Here is a 21,047-nt window from a genome sequence, read left to right as displayed (position 1 = left end):
CATCACCACTCTCACCTAAAGAACCTTCAGGCAACTAGTAGTTTTAAAAAGTTTCCTGCTAGGTCTGAGAATAATTTGATGATGGCTGTATAAGCTTGATCATCGCTCACTAAGTCACACTCGAGATTTGAAGCGACAGGTTGAGAGAAGATGATTGTCATTGAAACTCCAAAGGTAATTTTGGAGTGGAATCAAAACTCTAAGCTCCAGTTATCACACTGACTCTACACTCAATGTTGACTCTGCCCTCTTAGGGGACTTAGGGTGGGTTCTAAATTTTTTTACTACCGGTTCTGTGGGCGTGGCTTATTTTGTGGGCGTGGCTTGATGGTCATATGACAATTATTTAGGATTTAGCAGAGGTACTGGTCTACCAGGCTTTTAACTGCTTGCAGAGCTGTACCGATCTACCCATTTATTTTTTGTAGGCACTGGTCTACCCATTTATTTTTGCAGGCACTGATCTACTCATGTATTTTTGCAGGCACTGGTCTACTCATTTGTTCACTGATCAGCTGTAGGGTGGCCCTTTGAACACCGTGGCAAGAGTTTAAACAAGTTTTTTTCCCTCTAGCCATCAGCTGGGACTCAGGAGGCAGCAATAGATTGGGGGTGGGACCAAATAAAAGGTAAGAATAACGTGGGGGGGCGCGGGGGTTGATGGGGGGCACGGGGGGGGCGGTGTGTGTGGAAGAACCAGTTCGGTGACATCATATCGTCACTGCTACCGGCTCAAGAGGACCAGGCCGAACCGGGAGGAACCCACCACTGGACTGGAGGCTAAAGCATATAAAGAACGGTTGCTGGAATTGGGTATGTCTAGTTTAATGAAAAGAAGGACTATAGATGACATGATAGCAGTGTTCCAATATCTAACAGGTTGCCACAAAGAAGAGAGAGTCAATCTATTTTCCAAAGAACCTGAAGGCAGGGTGAGAAGCAATGGGTGGAAACTAATCAAGGAGAGAAGCAACCTAGAACTAAGCAGAAATTTCCTGACAGTGAGAACAATTAATCAGTGGAACAACTTGCCTCCAGAAGTTGTGGATGCTCCAACACTGGAGGATTTTAAGAAGACATTGGACAACCAGTGTTCTGAAATGATATGGCTACGGCATATTGTGGCGAGTTGGTCATGACAAATTGGTCACGGTGAGTTGGCCAAAGTGAGTTGACCCATTCCAAAGCCAAAGGAGGAGGCCAGTCTACTGAACCTTTGGTTAACAGCACGGTGGTGCAGCAGCCACACGTTTGTCAAATTTCACGCCTACAGGGAGTCTTGGGTCCTGGATTTTGGACCCATTCTGTAAGTTAGGCCATTTGAAGTACCATGGTTCCAAAACTATGCACCATTTCACCCAATGGAAATATAGAGACAAAGAGACACAAATGTTTTAGTAGTAGTATGTATATATGTACAATATGTATGTATGTATGCGTGGATGAATTATTACAGTTTTGATCTAGTAGCCTTATCCTCATTACATGTGGTGTTTCTTAGGAATGATCGATTAATTATGTATCATCAAGTCAGTGTCAATTCTTAGCAATCACACAGGTAAATTTTCTCCAGGATGATCTGTCCCTAACTTGGTCCTTAGGTAGCCCCATTGCCACTTATAACCGAATCCGTCCCCCTTGCTGCTGGTTATCCTCTTCTTCTCTTTCCTTCCTCCTTTCCCAGCATTACAGCCTTTTTCAGAGAGCTGGGTCTTCTTATAGGTAAAGGTAAAGGTTCCCCGAAGACGTCTCCGTGGTCATGTGGCCAGCATGACTAAACACCGAAGGTGCATAGAACGCTGTTACCTTCCCACCAAAGGTGGTCCCTATTTCTCTACTTGCATTTTTTACGTGCTTTCGAACTGCTAGGTTGGCAGAAGCTGGGACAAGTAACGGGAGCTCACCCTGTTACGCAGCACTAGGGACTCGAACTGCTGAACTGCCGACCTTTAGATTGATAAGCTCAGCGTCTTAGTCTCAGGTCTTCTTATAATGGGTGTGAAATAGATAATGTGAGCCTGATTACTTGTGGCTTGAATGACGGGCTGATTTGTTTGATGATTTATTTCTTGACTTTCCCTGGTATCTTCAGGAGTCAGCACTGAAGTTCGAAAAACTGTCAATCCTCTTTCTCTCCCGTTTTTTCAAAAGCGAACACACTCACTTCCAAGGACTTTATTTTCTTTGGATCGGTGAATATTCCATATTGTCGTCACTTAAGTCTGGAACACCTTTACTTTTCGGCTTGAAATTTAGGGCTGCATACTGCAATTCAGGTGGTTCTGATCTCCTTGGGGCTGGAACGGTAGACACCTGGGGTACTTTAGGCTTCCTTTCTCCAGCAGGTTTTGGCTTATCGGCTGGGGACAACCTTGGACCCTGAAAGAAAGGAACAATGTTTTGGAAAAGAGGATAAAAAAAAAAAACCTTTTCTCCCCTTGTTCTCACCTTATTTTCTAACTGATTGTTGGACACAAACAACAAAGAAATGGGAGAGAAATTTGCTTAGTAGCTTAGGTCAAGTGCCCAGGAAATCAGGAGATTCAGGCTGTTCCAGTGGTGGGATTCAGCCGGTTCTCTCCGGATCAGGCAAACCGGCGGGAGGCTCTGCCCACCTGCCCAGACATAATGCGCGAGCACTGCACATGCGCAGAAGGCCGTGCGCATGTGTAGAGGTGGCGCATGCGTGCTCAAATTTGTGAACCAGTAGGCAAGGTAAGTGAATTTCTGCCAAGCACCCAGGATTCTGTTCACGTGATCACAGGGGTGCTGGGACAAGCCATCATTCAGAGGACCAATTGTAACTATCATTCGTTCAGCAATTCTGTAACTTCAAACAGTCGCTAAACAAATAGCTGTAAACGGAGGATTATCTGTATTCTTTTTCTCCCTTCCTGAGAGTGCTTGATGGCGGCATATTTAAGATGACAGTGAAAAAATAATAATAGCTACACCTGACTCATTGACATATGGCACACAAAAGTGTCAGTGCCTCAGTTTCCTCAAAACTGGGTTAATTTAGGCCATGGGCAACATTTGGGGTCTCAGCAGCATAACAACATGCCCCAAAGAAGTTAGAACTGAAAAGAAGTCAATTTTTTTAAAAAAAGAAATATATTTCTTTTTCTTTTAATTAGCTCATTCCAAACCTGAAGGAATTTACTATATATTTTTTTTTTTACATTTTTTTAAATACCAGGAATCTATATGATTTCAGGAAAGACTAATGGACATAAGCTTGCGGATTTAGTTATTTGGGTTCCCTTTTCAATACATTGTCTTTTTAATGTATCTTTACACAAAGGTTGTTTGGATGGTTTTTTTGGCCAATATAAAGATTCCTTACAAATGCCATAAACATAATGAACTCTTCTGGCCAGCTATATTTAAGGAAGGATTACAGCTTGACCCAAAAAAAAACATGCCACACTGGCTTTTGATGAAAGGATTACAACAACAATGTTTTGTCAGCTTTTGAAATTCCCTTACTTAGGATCTTTTAGGACAGCAAGAACTGGTTTTCTATGAACAGAAAAGAAAAACCAGCTACAGAAAGGAAATGTGTTTTTTTGTTAGGTTTGATTTTGACCAGATTCCTTGAACAATCATTTTGCACTCTTAAAAATGGATCCGTAATTTGGAATAGAGTGCCAGAAGATAGTGTTGTGGCCCGCCAGAGGCCAGCAGAGCTGGCAGCAGATTCGGACAGTGAGGAGGTTGAGGAGGAACATGAGCCAATCCTGGAGTCTGGGGAAGGCTCAGACAAGGGCTCTGAGTTGGAGGCAGAGAGGGGGCCAAGGCCCACTGGTAGTTCTTTGCTGCCTCCAGAGTCTCAGGAGCCTGACATCAGCGAGGCAGAAGAACAGTGTGAGCCTGTTCCCAGTGTGCACATAGGCAGAGCTGCCAGAAGACAGGAACAATTAAGAAAATGGGGTCGACTTGGGAGTAAGGCTTGGAGATGATTGGCCCCTCCCATAAGACATAAAAGAGAAGCAAATGGGACATGAGCTTTTGCAGGAAGCAATTAGTTCATCTGGTCGGTAAAGTTCTGTTTGACTCTGTGCCAAGTTTGGCCTTGCCTTGCGTGTAGCAATTAGTTCTCTGGCAGCATTGCAAGGGGGATAAGGTGGGTGTTTCTAAACACTCCCCTGAAAGACTGTTTGAGAAGCCTTTCGGACTGGGAATGACAGTAATTCACAGCCATATGAATTAAAGAGGTTTGCCGGGACTAAGATTGTGCTGTATACTTTCTAAGGAAGCCTAGGTCAGATCAAATAGTGATGAAATCCATCGCTAAGGTTTCATTTCAAGCATCCTGCCTTCCATTGAGGACCTTTTGCAACAACAACAACAACAACAACAACAACAACAACAAAATTATTACACTCTTAGACTAGAGACCAGAACAAATAAAAGCACTCAGTATCTATACACTTAAACTTCTAGTATAAAATAATAAATAACAACTAAAATCTATAATAAAATCCAGTGTCAATTATTCACGATCTGACTATACAATAGTTGCAATCCCTAAACTGTGTGGCCTGTTGTCGGTTCAACGCTAAAAGGGAAATGACTAAACAGTGCAAAGGGTTTGCCCCAATTGTTATGTATCATCAGTGTGGTGGAGAAGACGTGTGTTTGCTTCAAATCTCCAGTGCTGCGGCACAAAATCTAGCCATCTGAGCTGTAGTTATGGGCTGTTTGTCTTTAAGCAGCCACTGAAGCAGTGGTGGGTTGCTCCGGTTCGGTCCGGTTCTTGTGAACCAGGAGTAACGGCGGCGGGAGGCTCTGCCTACCCAGCTGGATGTCATCATGGACAATCTGTGCATGTGCAGAATGCACGTGCAGTCATTGCGAACCGGTAGTGGCAGTAAGTAGAACCCATCCCTGCACTGAAGATAGGTAATGTCGGAATAGCCGGGATACCTAGCAGTTATTGGCAGAATATGTTTTTTCCTAATCTCCGTATAAAAGGAACATCTAAGGAGCATGTGACCCACAGTCTCCACCTCTCCTGAGCCACAGGGACAGAGTCTTCCCATGAATGGTATCCTTTTACACTTGCCGTACAGGACGGCCGATGGAAGCGCATGGCACTGCACGGGGGCAAATGCTTTCCGGTGGTTTGCTGACTCCAACTGACTAAGATGAGGATCTGTGAACTGCACAGGTCAGAAAGAAGGCTGAGAAAATATCTACAGACCCTTCACATCCTGGACATAAATTCCTTCCCTCGGGATGATGCTACAGGGCATTGCGTGCCAAAACAATTAAACACAGAGAGAGTATTTTTTTTCCCTAGTGCCATCACTCTGCTGAACATCTAATTCCCACAGTACTGTCTTAGGTCTAAGTATTTTTACCCATGTAGTATGGCTGTTTTACTTTTATCCTTCTCATCTGTTCCACTAACTTCTCTTATTGGTATCACTTTTATGATTATTATTACTTTGTTGTTTTGCATGTGCACTGAGAGCTTATGCACCAGAGACAAATTCCTTGTGTGTCTATCACACTTGGCCAACCTATTGTATTGTATTGTATTGTATTGTATTGTATTGTATTGTATTGTATTGTATTGTATTCTATTCTATTCTATTCTATTCTATTCTATTCTATTCTATTCTATTCTATTCTATTCTATTCTATTCTATTCTATTCTATTCTTCCGCCTTGCCTTGCCTTGCCTTGCCTTGCCTTCCTTCCTTCCTTCCTTCCTTCCTTCCTTCCTTCCTCCCTTCCTTCCTTCCTTCCTTCCTTCCTTTCCTTCTCCAGATGAAGAGACAGAGAATAGCAAAGCTACATATGAAGCCTACCATCGGAAAAACGTTGCTGTAGATATGGCTGGAATTCTTGGGTTTCTCCTGAGGTTCTCTTCCAGAAGAGATTCCTTCGACATGGCTAGCTTCGAGAATTGCTTTCTTCTGCTTAAAAACCCTGGCAGGAATTCAGTAGGACAACATTAGGTTATTATAGATCCATGGAGTCATAAAATGGATGGGACCTAGGAAATAATTTAATTCAGGGTTCCCCAAAGTGATTGACATTAATCCCAAAGGCTGATGGGAGTATCCAAGGGGTAATCAACACTCCTTTAACTAATAGTGCTATAGGATTATCTGAGAAGTTATTGCTATATTTTTGTATATTTATTACATAATAATAATAATAATAATAATAATAATAATAATAATAATAATAATAATAAATGCTTGGGGGCTAATGAGCAATTAGAAACTTCATCAAGGGGTTGATGAACTAAAGAGTTTAAGGACCCCGATCTAACTCAACCTCTATTACTAGAGTTCCAGGCCCAAAATGGGGCATGGGGGCATTGCGTGCCCCCCTACACCCTATTTTGGGCTTGGATGGCCTCCTGCACTATCCTGGAATCCAAAACAGGGCATGCAGGGGGTCTTCTGGGAGGGGCGTGGTGGGGTGGGGTGGGGCGAGGCCAGCCAGAGGGGGGATTAGCCAGTTCTCTGAACCAGTAAAAAATGTAACAACCGGTTCACTTGAACCAGTGTGAACCAGATGCAGACCACATCTGAGAGTAATCCATTGCTACAGCAACAGTTATTCCAGAGTAAGAAGCAGGGGTGAAATGCTCCCGGTTTGGACCGGATCACCCGATCCAGTAGCGATGGAGGCGGGTGGTTCGGAGAACCGGTAGCAAAAATCCCTGCCCCCCCCCCATGCCCAGCTGAGCCGCGCAATCATCAAAGGCTTTCTTTTTTTATTTTTAAAAGCATTTTTTCTACAACCTCTTTGGCCAAAAAAAATGCTTTTAAAAGTAAAACAATTGCCTCTGATGATCGCGCGGCTCAGTTGGGGTCATCAGAGGCTTTTAAAAGCATTTTTTTCTACAACCACTTCGGCCTTCCTTTTAAAAGGGAAAAAAGCCTCTGCCGATCAGGCAAGTCAACTGGGATCGTCAGAGGCTTTAAAAGCATTTTTTTTTACAATCTCTTCAGCCGAAGAGGTTGTAGAAAAAATGGTTTTAAAAGTTAAAAAAAAAAGAAGTTGGCCACACCCACTCAGTCATATTACCCCCCACCATATTACCCCCACCAAGCCACGCCCACAGAACCGGTAGTAACAAATTTTACATTTCACCACGGGTAAGAAGCCATCAGCTTCTCCATTTTTTCCTCCTAAAGCTGATCTCTTAATCCCTACCTTTTTGCTTGTGTCAATTCCGTAATCGGTTTACATCCATCATTTTTCCGTCCCTTTCTCTTATTAATGATGCATTTCCTTCCCACAACAATGCAACACTCCATTTATTTGAAATCGTAATAATATTGGGTTGGGGTCTTATGTCTTTGTACATACTTTATAAATACTAAAGATTCAGATAGTGTCACCATAGAGGGATAGATCATACTTTGGCTCTTCCCAAATGTAACAATGACAGATGGGTAGTTTAGGCTGAACATCTGGAGTCAAGCAGAAAGTTTTCAGCACTATTATAGATACCCTACTCGGGAGTAGCTTAGTGATAGTAATCAAGCAAGCATGATGTGGAGAGAAACTCACCTGATCAGGAATAAGCACAACATGAAGATTCCAGCTCCCAGAAAAATTCCACAGAGCCCAGCAATGAACAAAGCCTTATTAGATTTTCCTGCAACAATAAATAAACCAAGACCTTTGTGGAAAATCCACCCTGGGGAATTAGGTAATCTGGTTCTTCTGGTAATCATTTGGTAAGAAATTTTAGGAAATTAGGAAGTCTAGTTCCTAAGACCGCACAGCTTGGAGACAGAGGAAGGCTCTGTTCCCAAGACTGTGGAGAATCAGAGTGATGACCTTGAAGCAGGGATGGGCTTCAAAAATTTTAGCAAGAGGTTCTCTGGCCGGTTGCTGGGTGGTCGTGGCCTAGTTGGCCTCCTGCACCATGGCGGGGGGGCATTTTTGCCCTCCCCGGGCTCTGGAGGCTTTCCTCGAGCCTCCAGGAGGGCGAAAACTACCTCCCCAGGCTTCGGATATCCTCTGGAGTCCGAAAATGGGCCTACCGGAAGTTCGGGAAGGCAAGTTTCCGGCCTTCCTGAACTTCCGGTAGGTCCGTTTTTCATCCTCCCTGAGCCTCCATGCGCACCCTGCACTTACCTGCATCCAAAACGGGCCACATGGGGACTCCTGGGAGGGGCGGGGTGGGCGGGGCCAGCCAGAAGTGGGATTTGGGGGTTCTCCAAACTGCACAGAATCTTAGCTAGAGGTTCTTCTGAACCCCTGCGAACCCCCAGCAGCCCACCCCTGCCTTGAAGGAAACAGATAGGAATCATTATAAATAGTCCTTGTTTTACAACCATCCATTCGGGGACCTTTCCAAGTGACACTGGCACTGAAGAAAGTGAGTTAGAAGTGGTCCTCACACTTAACAACCATCATGGCTTCCCCACGATCACAGAATCAAAATCTTGGCACTTTGCAACCGGGATGTATTTTAGGACAACTGCAACACCCCAATATCATGTGATCGCCGTATGCGATCTTCCCAGTTGGCTTCTGATAAGCAAAATCAATGAGGGGGGGAGCCAGTTTTGCTTAACAACTGTGTGATTCACTTAACAACCGCAGGGATTTGCTTAACAACTGTTGCAAAAAAACAACAGGCTGGTCATAAAATTGGGTGTGACTCACTTATCCATAGCAATGGAAATTCTGGTCCCAATTGTTAATTGTAAATCAAGGGCTACCAGTAACTGAAACTTGCAAGCTTGAAACGACCTCTCCCCTTCTTAAATTTTTCTCCCAAAAACCAGGGAGAGTCTTTTCTGAGATGTTTTCTCCTCTTTCTTTAGGAGTCATGTTTCATTTATCAGACCATTGTTTAGCAATAACAATAGCATTTAGAATTACAGTATATACCTCTCCATAGTGTTTTATAGACCTCTCTGAGCAATTTACAATGTCAGCATTGTCCCCAACAATCTGGGTCCTCATTTTGCCGACCTCAGAAGGATGGAAGGCTGAGTCAACCATGAGCCCATCAGGATCGAACTCCAGGCTATTGGCAGAGTTATCCTGCAATACTGCATTTTAACCACTTGCACCACCAGAGCTCTTATTGTCTAGGCCAGGGGTCTGCAACCTTAACCACTCAAAGAGCCATTTGGAGCCGTTTCCCACAGAAAAGAAACCACCGGGAGCCACAAAAACCCTTCCCGTGCCTGACTATTTCTTGAGCGGCCACAAAACTAGCATATGTAGTTGAATTAAACCTTCTGTTTTCTTCTGAAACTTTTCCTTTCTTGGATTTATCCATGGTTGGCATACCAGGAGTTGAAAAGCTCAATAAATCACGTGCCGGCAGGTGTTGCACATTGGCAGTTGTGACGCCTCTTTTGAGTGACAGGGAGCTGCAGCAGAGGGGTGAAAGAGCTATCTGTGGCTCCAAAGCTGCAGGTGTCTGATCCCTGGTCTGGACTGTGGATTTTCCTTCTACTTTTCAAGGTAATTCCCACATATCCTTACACGCACCTGATGGAGTTCCTTACCTATAGAAGATTCTGAAGTTGAGTCTCTCTTGGCATTCAACAGGAATTGCATGCTTTGGATTCCATAAGAATTGCTCCCCATGCAGATAATATTATGAGCTCTATCCAGGCTGCCAGTCCAGTTTAAGGTACTGGTGACCTCATTCATCTTGACTGAAACTTCGACTGTCCAGTTTCCTCTTCTCCTGCTCTCCTCAGTTATCCTCTCCCCATCTACCTCCCACTCGATCTGGGGAGGTGGCTTAGCATGCAAGGTACAAGTACACAGGAAACCATTGTCATGATAATAACACGTTGTATTTTTCTGGGGGTTTCCGCTGAGCTTTGGGGCATCTGGAAAAGAGCAAAAGAGCCATGTTGTTCAAACATTAAGACTGTTGTGACTTAGGCCCAAGTAGTTATTACCAGACACAATCAGTCTTAAACAAACATATTTTATTAGAACAGCTGAGAATTACTTCATTCTCAGCTTAGTCCAAATTAAGTCCAACACAAATTCTTCGTAAACAGTCCTTCGGCCTTATCACCAACCTTTGTCTTCTTTGGCACCCTGCCAAAGGCTTTTCTTGGCAAAAGTTCAGAAGCAAGAGATGCTGACAAGAAACAAATGTAGCAACGTTGCTTTCCTACAAAGATCCCAAGAGCCGTTGCTGCTCTTTTAAGCCTTCTGGGAGGGGCCAATCATCTCCTGGCCTTACTCCTGAGTCGTCCTTTTTGCTTTAGCTGCTCTTGCCTTCTGGCAGCTCTTTCGCATGCGTGCACTAGGAACAGGCTCCTCCTGTTCCTCTGCCTCTCTGCTATCCGCCTCTGGAGGCTCCGGAGTCCGTGCATTGCTCCCAGATGGCCCTGGCCCTATCTCTGCCTCTGATGCAGAGCCCTCGTCCGGGCCTTCCCCTGACTCCAGGACTGGCCCATTGTCCTCCCCAGCCTCCTCACTGTCCGACTCAGCAGCTCCGCAGTCTGCTGGCAGACCTCAGCAAAGACTTCGTAGCAGATTTGCAAGACTTTGGCATCTCGGCATGAAAAGGAAAACGGTGACACATTTTTTTCCAAACGTAGGAAAAACGGACTGTCATGGTGACAAAAGTATCACTGATAAGAGTCTCAGTGTTCTATAATAGGTCTTCAACCTTCATCTCACCTCCCTCATTATGAATGTCCTACTTGGCTTGTGGTATCTCTCTTCAATTCTCTCTCTCTTCAGCTCAACTGAATCTAGGACTGGTTTTCTGCCAAGGATGAGAAATATCCTATAGCTCAAGCAATCTACAGCTTTAATATCTTCCTTCTGGAACTGTGATGGTGAACCTATGGCACGTGTGCCAGAGGTGGCACGCAGAGCCCTCTCTGTGGGCATGCGCACCATCGCCAGCTGCTCTTCTGGTTTCTGGCACACATCTCTGTGGGCACGCGTGTTGGCCAGCTGGTCTTCGTGGGCACCGAAGCACCAGAAAACAGCCCAAAAACAGCCCCAAAATGGCCAAAAACCAGGCATGCATATGCCAGCCAACTGAGCTTTGGGTTTTTAATGCTCCGGCATGCACGAAGACCAGCTTGCCAGCACACATGCGCTTGCTGGAAACCTGAAGACGCTCAGTGCCAAAAAGGTTCACCATCACTGCTCTAGAAGGAAGTGCCTTCTAGAGGATTATGGTTCACTCACATGTCACATAGAGCCGGAAGGTTCCCTCAACATTGCCAAGCCCATTTTTAGCTTTGCACACATAGACACCCTCATCTTCAACTGTCAGATTGGTCAGTCTCAATTGGTTATCTGGAGGCTTCTGCAAGCGACCGTCCCTTTTCGCCCAACTTGTTGTGGCTGGAGGATTGCTATCTGCTTTGCAGAGCAGCTCCAATGAGTCACCTACTTCGGCTGTCCACTCAGACACACTGGACAGCTCCTTGGAGCAACCTGAAACCAGAGAAAAGCATCCATCATTTCCATGAAAGAGCCTTGGTCAAGCCAGCAGGTGGCATCCTTCAGAAAAGTGAGGAATCCTGCTCGTAGTTGCACCCTAATGTACCTTGAGTGAGTATGGAGCCTCTTCTGTGAGTTTGGGTGGTGTTGAAAACCAGCATCCTTGGACGATCTGGGGGAAAAAGAAAACAACCATATCAAACTTCATGAGAGAAAAGCTTTTGTGGAGAAGAAGGGTAAGACCTCTGGCCTGCAAGACAGAGCCTCTTAAAGATTGCTTCGGAGTTTATGGTCAGTAGATGACACGTGTGATGAAATGAGGGGTCTCACTTTCTCTTACCAAAAGGTGAAGAGCTGAATTTTCATGGCTTTTCTAAAGAACTCCAGAATGAGGAGTCGGAAGTTCGAAATAAAGGATTCAAACTGTGTGAATTCTGTACTTTTCTGCACAGGGGTCTAGGACAGGGGTCAGCAACCTGTGGCTCTGGAGCCACATGTGGCTCTTTCATCCCTATGCTGCGGCTCCCTGTTGTTGGTCGGCTCCACATTTGATAGGGATTTCGGTTAGGACAGGTAGAGGAAAAAGGACGCCATGCTAGGAGGAGACTCTATGATGCGGGAACTGGACTTCCAGTCGGCTCCAGAATTGAACAGGGGCTTCCGATTAGGACCTTTGTGGCTCTTTGAGTGTTTAAGGTTGCCGACCCCTGGACTGGGACAATTGGCCATGGCCAACAATTGGTCATGGCGACCTTGTTGCAGACACTTCACCAAGGTGGCAGGATCGCACTGGGTCAGCTGGAATGGGGGGTGGCAGTGAAGTGGCCACGACAATGTGGCCGTGGCCAGTTGTCCCATTCCATCAGCCCAGCACCCCGACAACAAAATACCCATTTCTGAGTTACTGACTATATTTCCTGCATCCTTCATTGTAAACATTTCCTGAATGGGACATCATGTATTCCTTTCATATTGTTATTTGCCTCGTTGTTTGCAGGAGGGAAGTGAGGAAAGAGAATGAAGTAGAATGAAGTAGGCGGGGGGGGGGGGGCGGGGAAATAATCTTCATTTTCCCCTGAGGCAGCCTTTTCTAATCTTGTATCTTCCCCCAATACTTTGAGTTATAATTTCCATCACCCCCAGCCTTCAAAATAGAAGAGAAGAGAATAGATTGGTATATAGATATCTCTCCAAAGTAAAGCAGACCAAAAACTGAAAGAAAAGGGTTTGAAGGCAGCAGAGCAGAAAAATATATTGTGCAAACAGGTCCAGCTTTCCTTGCTCAACTTTTATTTTAGGAAATAAGACACCACGCCCATATTCCTTTCCACAGTTTATACAATCGTTGCATCCCCTCAAAAGTGTGCCTGTTCTTTTGTGGTAAAAGGGAGTTGCAACTGAAATGTTTTTAAGAAAGGAAAAATGTAGTTTGAGCACTGATGCTTATGGCAACTTTCTTAGAATTCCTTATTAAAGGTAAAGGTAAAGGTTCCCCTCACACATATGTGCTAGTCGTTCCCGACTCTAGGGGGCGGTGCTCATCTCCGTTTCAAAGCCAAAGAGCCAGCGCTGTCTGAAGACATCTCCGTGGTCATGTGGCCAGCAGGACTAAACGCCAAAGGCGCATGGAACGCTGTTTCCTTCCCACCAAAGGTGGTCCCTATTTTTTTTTTTTTACTTTTAAAAGCATTTTTTCTACAACTTCTTCGGCCGAAAAAATGCTTTTATGCTCTGGCGATCCCAGCTGAGTTGCCTGATCGTCAGAGGCTTCTAAAAGAATTTTTTTCTGCAACCTCTTAAGGTTGTAGAAAAAAAATGCTTTTAAAAGTTAAAAAAAAAAAGTTAGCCACGCTCACCCAGTCACATTAACCCCCCCAAGCCACACCCACAAAATAAGCCATGCCAACAGAACCGGTAGTAAAAAAATTTAGAACCCGTCCCTGCCGCAGTGCCTCTGCCAGCGAAAATGGAGCTCCATTTTCGCTGGCAGAGGGTTGCAGGAGGCCATCACAGCTGGAAATGGAGCTCAGGAGCCTGTTTTCACTGGTAGAGCACTCAGGCCATCACAGGTGCCCCCGACACAAGTGACATTGAGCTGGCCATGCCTCTCTGGCCACACACCCCCAAGGTCAAACACAACCCTGATGTGACCCTCAATGAAATCGAGTTTGACACCCCGACCTAGATGAACAGTAGGCATTCACATCCGCACACCTTTGTGGAGACCTCCATTAGCGGAAGATTCACCTGGGTAGGGACATATTGACCATGTGCTGCTGCACCAGATGAAATGGGAATGTTTGCTGGATGACTGTAAGTCAAGCTATAGTGGATGAGTGTTTTCAGCTGCATAACCCAACAAGTAGTAAATCTTACACTGGACAATCAGTTCAACCATCGTCTTGATGGTTGATCTGTTCTGCTGATTTGCCAGGCACTGGTATTTTCCAGCATCCTCTGGTCCAATTTCACGCAGCTGAAGGTAAGGCGTGGGTTCACCAATTTTCTGGTTCTCCTTCATCCAGGATAGGTTGGGCGTTGGTCTACCATCAGCAGCACACATCAGGTTGACAGTGTTTCCTTCCTTGGCTATCACAGGGTTGAGTTCCTCTTTCCTTTCCTTTCCTGAGCCTGCAAGCATTTAGAAGCATCAGTCAGGGAATGAAAGACAAAAAGGACAAGTACAAAAAATGGAAAGAGGGTCACATAAGTAAGGCAGGATATCAGCAGACCGCCAGAATCTACAAAGATGAAGTCAAGAAAGCAAAGGCTCAGAATGAACGTAGACTTGCAACAAAAGTCAAAGATAACAAAAAAAAAAAAAGTTTCTTCCAACATATAAATAACAAGAAAAAAATCAAGGAAACAGTCAGTCCACTAAAGAGAGAAGATGGCAAGGAAGTAACAGACAGCAGAGAGAAAGCAGAGCTGCTTAACTCATTCTTTGCATCGGTCTTCATGCAAAAAGAAACTATAGCCCAACCTACCAGAAACATAACTGTATGTTATGGAAATAAAAGTTAAAATAAGCAAAAAAAATAGCAAGAGAACACCTGTCTGATCTTGATGAATACAAATCACCAGGACCTGATGGATTACATCCCAGGGTTCTAAAGGAACTGGCAGATGTCATCTCAGAACCATTGGACCACATCTTTCAAAAATCCTGGAATAGTGGGGAACTACTAGAGGACTGGAAAAGAGCTGATGTGGTTCCCATCTTCAAAAAAGGAAAAAAAAACAGACCCAGGAAACTACAGACCAATCAGCCTAACATCAATACTCAGGAAGATAGTGGAAAAGATCATAAAAAAACAGATCTGCCAACACCTAGAAATGAGTAAAGTAATAACTAGCAGTCAGCACGGGTTTGTTAAAAACAGATCATGCCAAACCAATCTTATTTCATTCTTCAGCATAGTGACTAAATTAGTAGACCAGCGAAATACTGTGGACATAATATACTTAGACTTAAGCAAGGCATTCAACAAAGTAGACCACAACCTACTTCTTCATAAGCTAGAAAAAAGTGGGATAGATAGCTTCACCACCAGATGGATTCTCAACTGGATGACAAATCATACTCAACAAGTAGTCCTTAATGGGTCTAAGTCTACATGGAGAGAAATAAGCAGTTGGGATGCTACAAGATTGCATCTTAGGCCTAGTACTCTTACCTACACTTAGGTAAGAAAAACCAAAAGCACACATATAAACTGGGGGAAACCAGGCTTAATAGCAGTAACTGTGAGAGGGATCTTGAAGTCTTAGTGGACAACTAGCTAAATATGAGCCAGCAGCGTGCAACGGCAGCTAAAAAAACTAATGCAATCCTAAATTGCATTAACAGAGGGATACAATCAAGATCAAGTGAGGTACTAATACCACTCTATAAAGCCCTAGTAAGACCACACCTAGAGTACTGCATCCAGTTTTGGTTGCCACACTATAAAAAAGATGTTGAGACTCTAGAAAAAGTGCAGAAGAGAGCAACCAGGATGATTAGGGGACTGGAGACTAAAACATATGAAGAAGGGTTATAGGAACTGGGCATGGCTAGTCTAGTGAAGAGAAGGACCAGAGGAGATATGACAGCTGTCTTCCAAAACTTGAGGAGCTGCCACAGAGAGGAGGGGGTCAAGCTGTTTTCCAAAACAGGTGAAGGCCAGACAAGGAATAATGGAATAATGGATAATTTCAGAAAACCAAGATAATTGAATATTTGGTTGTTTGGTTTCATTCATGAAATATATACCATATTTTTCGGACTATAAGGCGCACCTACCTTTGTTGGTGAGGAAAAGAAGAAAAAGAAATCTCCCTCTGCCTCTGCCTCTGAGCAATTTTGCCTCGTTGCAGCAAACAGCAAACAGCCTGCTTTACTTTCATTTTCGTTTTCAGCATAGCTTGATTAGCACAAGGGGAAAAAAATCTGCTCCAGCAATTTTCTTCCTTGCAGCAAGCAGCAGAGGCTTGCGCAAAACAGCTGAGAGTCAGGAGGCCGATCCAATCAATTTGTGCTAATTAGACTGTGCTGAAGCTGAAAGGAGCTGTTTTTTCCTGCTGCTTGCTGCAAGGTGGTAAACTGCTGGGAGGCAGAGGCCAAAGGGTGGGGGCCAGTGGGTGGGCGGGGCTACATTTGGTGTATAAGACACCTAAATTTTCACCCCCTTTTAGGGGGGGAAAGGTGCGTCTTATACTCCGAAAAATACAGTAATGCAAATAACCTCGACCTGGTAAAATGGGGGGAAGAGATGCTGCTTATGGAAGGATCAGATAAAAGGGGAGAAGGTTAGAAGCTTGCAAGAACATTTGGGAACAGAGCAGAGAATCAGCCCTCTGTACTGTGCCTGAAGGGCTCTGCAAAAACATCCATGGTTTGAAATCTCACCGGAGTATCCTGCGCCTTCAATGTTCACTGTGATAGTGACTTTCTGGGGTGGTTCTGAAACACAAGAAAAGGAAAAGTGAATGTTCCAAGATGGTATATAGGGTCAGCAAGCTCATAGAAGACAGGGTCAGCTGTCGCAACTTGGCCACTTAGAAAAGAAAGACCCTCGACTCCATCCGTAGTGAAAGTACATTTTACTAAAGCCAAGCTGTTACAACGTAGCAAAGCCGAATCTGATTATTCACGCCCGAAGCATCTGGTTAACTCTTCCCTTCTCCCCACCTTCCCCCTTAGTTATCTCCCCATCAGAGGTGAAATCCAGCAGGTTCTGACCAGGGGTGGGTTCTAAAATTTTTTACTACCAGTTCTGTGGGCGTGGCTTATTTTGTGGGCGTGGTTTGATGATCATATGATAAACAATTCTTTAGCATTTAGCAGAGGTACTGGTCTACCAGGCTTTTAACTGCTTGCAGAACCGTACCGGTCTGCCCATTTGTTTTTGGAGCACACTGCCTTTTACCGCTGATCAGCTGTAGGGCGGTCCTTTGAAGTGCCGCGGCAAGAGTTTCAACAGTTTTTGCCGCGCTGCCACCACAGAGAGCATCGGAAACCGCTTTCAGGCAGCTTGGCCTCAATTGCCAATTTACCACCACCGAGCGATTTACAAGGAGCAGATCGGTTCTAGACGATCAGTTGGGAGGCTTCTTGGCTTCTCAATTTAAAGCTAAGGTGCCTTGTTTTTTTTTTCTCTTCTTTGTCAAGTGAGCCCTGAATTTTTCCTTCTAGCCGATCAGCTGGGACTCGGGAGACAGCGAATAGATTGGGGGCAGGGGCAGGCAGAGGTGGTATTTACCGGTTCTCCAAACTATTCAAAATTTCCACTACCGGTTCGCAAGAACTGGGGAGAACCGGTAGCAACCCACCACTGGGCTGTAACCCAGAATATCTGGAAGGCACCAGGTAACATATCTCTCTTTTTAAAGCAGGAGTCTCCAACCCTGGCAACTTTAAGACCTGTGGATTTCAACTCCCAGAATTCCCCAGCCAGCTGGCTGGGGAATTCTGGGAGTTGAAGTCCACAGGTTTTTAATTTGCCAGGGTTGGAGACCTCTGCTTTAGAAGCATGAGAAGAGACCACAACAACAGATTGCAATTCGGTTCTTAATGTTGGCAGAATATAACCTAATTTATTTCCTCTGCTGAATCAACATCAGGGGTGTAATGTAAAATTTGTTACTACTGGTTCTGTGGGCGTGGCTTGGTGGTGGTGGGGTAATGTGACTGGGTGGGCGTGGCCAACTTTTTTTTTTAAACTTTTTAAAGCATTTTTTCTAATGCTTTGAAAAGCCTCTGACAATCAGGCAACTCAGCTGGGATCGTCAGAGACTTTTCAAAGCATTTTTTTTACCACCTCTTCGGCCAAGAGGTTGCAGAAAAAAATGCTTTGAAAAGCCTCTGACGATCCCAGCTGAGCCGCGCGATCATCAGAGGCTTTTTTTTTTTTACTTTTAAAAGCATTTTTTCGTTGGAAGAGGTTATAGAAAAAATGCTTTTAAAAGTTTTTTTTTTTAAAAAAAAGCCTCTGATGATCATGCGACTCAGCTGAGCATGGTGGGGGGGGCAGGGATTTTTGCTACTGGTTCTCCGAACCACCCACCGCCATCGCTACCGGATCAGGTGATCCGGTCCGAACCGGGAGCATTTCAATCCTGGTCAACATTGGAAGATGGAAGGAGAGGGAGCAGTTGTTTGCTCATCGTTGTAGTTGCAGGCCTCCAAAAGAGTGGAGGAGGGGAAGAAAGAAAGTCCAAAAAAAAAAGGCAAAATGGCGGGCACCAGAGGTAACCGAAGGCTCATCTTTTTGATAACATGTAATTGCACTTTAAAACAAGATGAGGCTTCAGTCACATAGTCACAGAGGCAACCTTGTTTTTTTCACCCAACACATAGATACCTCCGAATATCTGTTCTCCTTTTCTGATCTCTTCACAATATAAAAGAGACCAAAACAGCAAAACAAATAACTCATCCAACAACAGAAAACTACTTACCTATCACATGAACATGAGGTAAAGTATGCTCCATTTCTGGGAGAAAAGAATATTTTAATTGTCTGCTTCCCTCAATTCTCAAGTAGTATCGCCCTTCGTCTTCTATGCGAGCATCCGTGATGACAAGTGAGCAATCTCCTTGATCTGGAACTCCTAATAAATAGAAGCGATCCTTGGCTGAATGTTGGACTGTCGGATATTGGTAGTTGGTAGCTACAGGCTTGCAGACTTCATAATGCAAATAACAGGAGGAAGAATATGGCGGATACTTAAACCAATAAGCAAATATCTTTTCACTTCTCGACAGATCTCTCTGGTCATAAGTGAACCGGCATGGAATATGAAGAGCGAGACCACGCTGTACGGAGAAAGAAGAGTCCACGGTGATACTATACCTCCACGCTTTTTGAGTTCTGATTCCTGATCCAAGAAAAACAAAACAAAATTGGTTACAGACAAAACCTAAATGAAAACACTGGAAAACCCCCTAAGGTTTCTTGCAGGACCAGCTCATAAAATGGAGAACACGACAAATTGTCAACTCGTCCAAAAGATGAGACCATCTGCGCACCCTCTCCACCATAACAAGAGATTGAAAGAAAAGATGTTGTTCAGCAGTTTAGGATTCTCTATATTGTGGCATTATCTGGCTATATTGGTGAACAACAACAACTGTTGAGAAGCCACCGTGTAGTTTTGGTGTTTGGAAATGGTATGTAACAAAAAGGCAGCAATTCTCTATTATTAATCCAGGTTTAGGGTTTGCCATGTTATGTCCAATACAGCCAAAGTATCCAAGACAATAATAGCAATAGCTCTTAGACTTATATACCGTTTCACAGAGCTTTACAGCCTTCTCTAAGTGGTTTACAGAGTCCGCATATTGCCCACAACAATCTGGGTCCTCATTTTACCAACCTCGGAAAAGATGGAAGGCTGAGTCAACCTTCAGCCAGTTAGAATCGAACTCCTGATTGTGGGCAGGGTCAGTCTGCAACACTGCATTCTAACCACTGCGCCACCATTGCAGTATAAATAATAGATGTAACTCTACAATGAAATGATTCTCTGTGGTTTAAGAAAATGCAAGGAAAAAAAAATCATAATTGGACACTTATAACTCATAACTTATAATTCACTCATAAAAAGTGAATTTTGCCAAATGGTTAAACCATCTCAGTTGGAAAGGACAGAGTGAATCAAGAGATGTGTAAAGACTGCAGCCAAAATGTAACCAACCTCCAGTTGTTGGAAACTTATCTAAGAATTTTCTGGATCTCTCACTACCTTTATTTATAAACCATCTTCTGATCTCCCTGTCTGGGAATAACCAATACAATGTTCTATATCAGGGGTGTCAAATGCACCCGGCCCGTGGGGTGCTTAGATCTGGCCTGCGGGGCTACCCAATCTCCATTTTTCACTGGCAGAGGGTTGCAGGAGGCCGTCGCAGCCGAAAACGAAGCTCAGGAGCCCATTTTTCACTGGCAGAGGGTTGCAGGAGGCCGTTGCAGCTGAAAACGGAGCTCAGGAGCTTGTTTTTCGCTGGCAGAGGGTTGCAGGAGGCCGTCGTGGCCGAAAATGGAGCTCAGGAGCTCATTTTTCGCTGGCAGAGGGTTGCAGGAGGCCGTCGCAGCTGAAAACGGAGCTCAGGAGCTCGTTTTTCACTGGCAGAGGGTTGCAGGAGGCCGTCGTGGCCGAAAATGGAGCTCAGGAGCCCGTTTTTCACTGGCAGAGGGTTGCAGGAGGCCATCGCAGCTGAAAACGGATCTCGGGTGCTTGTTTTCACTGGCAGAGCGCTCAGGCCACCACAGGCGTCTCGACACAAGTGATGTCGAGCTGGCCACACCCACCCTGGCCACACACACATCCACCCCCCACCCCAAGGTCAAACACAACCCTGATGCGGCCCTCAATGAAATCAAGTTTGACACCCCTGTTCTATATCTATGTCTCGGTTACACAGTTGAAGTTCTGTCTACAGTATTGCCAGTTTCTCATTTACCTTATAGCCCTAGTATTCTCCGGAGGTATCTCATCTGAGTCCTAACCAAAGCTGATCGTTCTTAGCTTCTCAAAACAAACAAGTTGCTCCTGATCAACTTAGGCATTTGTAAATAAACCAAATTTCATAGAAACATCACAACTCTCCAGTGCAACAGTGGAGACCACTGCTCCAAAGGAAACTGAAATCAGAGTAGAACAACCTTCTATCCACCAGGAGCCTGGATAGCTCAACAGACAGAAGCACTGTAATTTAACACCAGCTGTCTGCAATTAAAGTAAGATCGAATCTCGCCAGGCTCAAGGTTGACTCAGTCTTTCATCCTTTCTAAGGTAGGTAAATTGAGGACCCAGTTTGTGGGGGCAATAAGCTGACTTTGTATAAATATACAAAAGTATGAAGGCTATTGCTTAACGCACTGTAAGCCACCCTGAGTCTCTGGAGAAGGGTGGCATATAAATCAAATAAATAAATTTAAAAAAAGATATGTTGAACCCTATCCCTCCCAATGTCAACTGGACAATAATATTTAATTCCATATTTTTTTTTCTTCTTTTACTACATTGCACTTACCTTTGCAGAGAATGGTCAAGATTGCTGCCAAAGAAAGAAACAGTTTATTTCTCTTACAAGGAAGAAGCCTTATCCGATCAGTGCTCTCATTTTCTGGCAT

The 21,047-nt window shown here is 44.5% G+C and overlaps 1 protein-coding gene across 1 annotated transcript; it reads right to left on the bottom strand.

Moving 5' to 3' along the window:
• Positions 1 to 1,457: 1,457 nt before the first annotated feature.
• LOC139321046 (sialic acid-binding Ig-like lectin 5) lies at positions 1,458 to 21,047 on the bottom strand. The gene is made up of 10 exons (XM_070949652.1): positions 20,948 to 21,047; positions 18,370 to 18,789; positions 16,319 to 16,372; positions 13,804 to 14,058; positions 11,534 to 11,599; positions 11,170 to 11,421; positions 9,507 to 9,839; positions 7,543 to 7,630; positions 5,820 to 5,940; positions 1,458 to 2,379 (listed from the first exon to the last, which is right to left on the bottom strand). Exons 1-10 carry the CDS (start codon positions 21,045 to 21,047, stop codon positions 2,176 to 2,178), a joined length of 1,893 nt encoding a protein of 630 aa, XP_070805753.1. The 3' UTR covers positions 1,458 to 2,175.

The sequence above is a fragment of the Pituophis catenifer genome, unplaced genomic scaffold, assembly GCF_029215685.1.
Source record: "Pituophis catenifer annectens isolate HBS135680 unplaced genomic scaffold, rPitCat1.0.hap2 SCAF_9, whole genome shotgun sequence".
Classification (NCBI taxonomy): Eukaryota; Metazoa; Chordata; class Lepidosauria; order Squamata; family Colubridae; genus Pituophis; species Pituophis catenifer.
The sequence above is the reverse complement of the archived record's forward strand: the minus strand, read 5'-3'. Positions and strand labels throughout refer to the sequence as shown.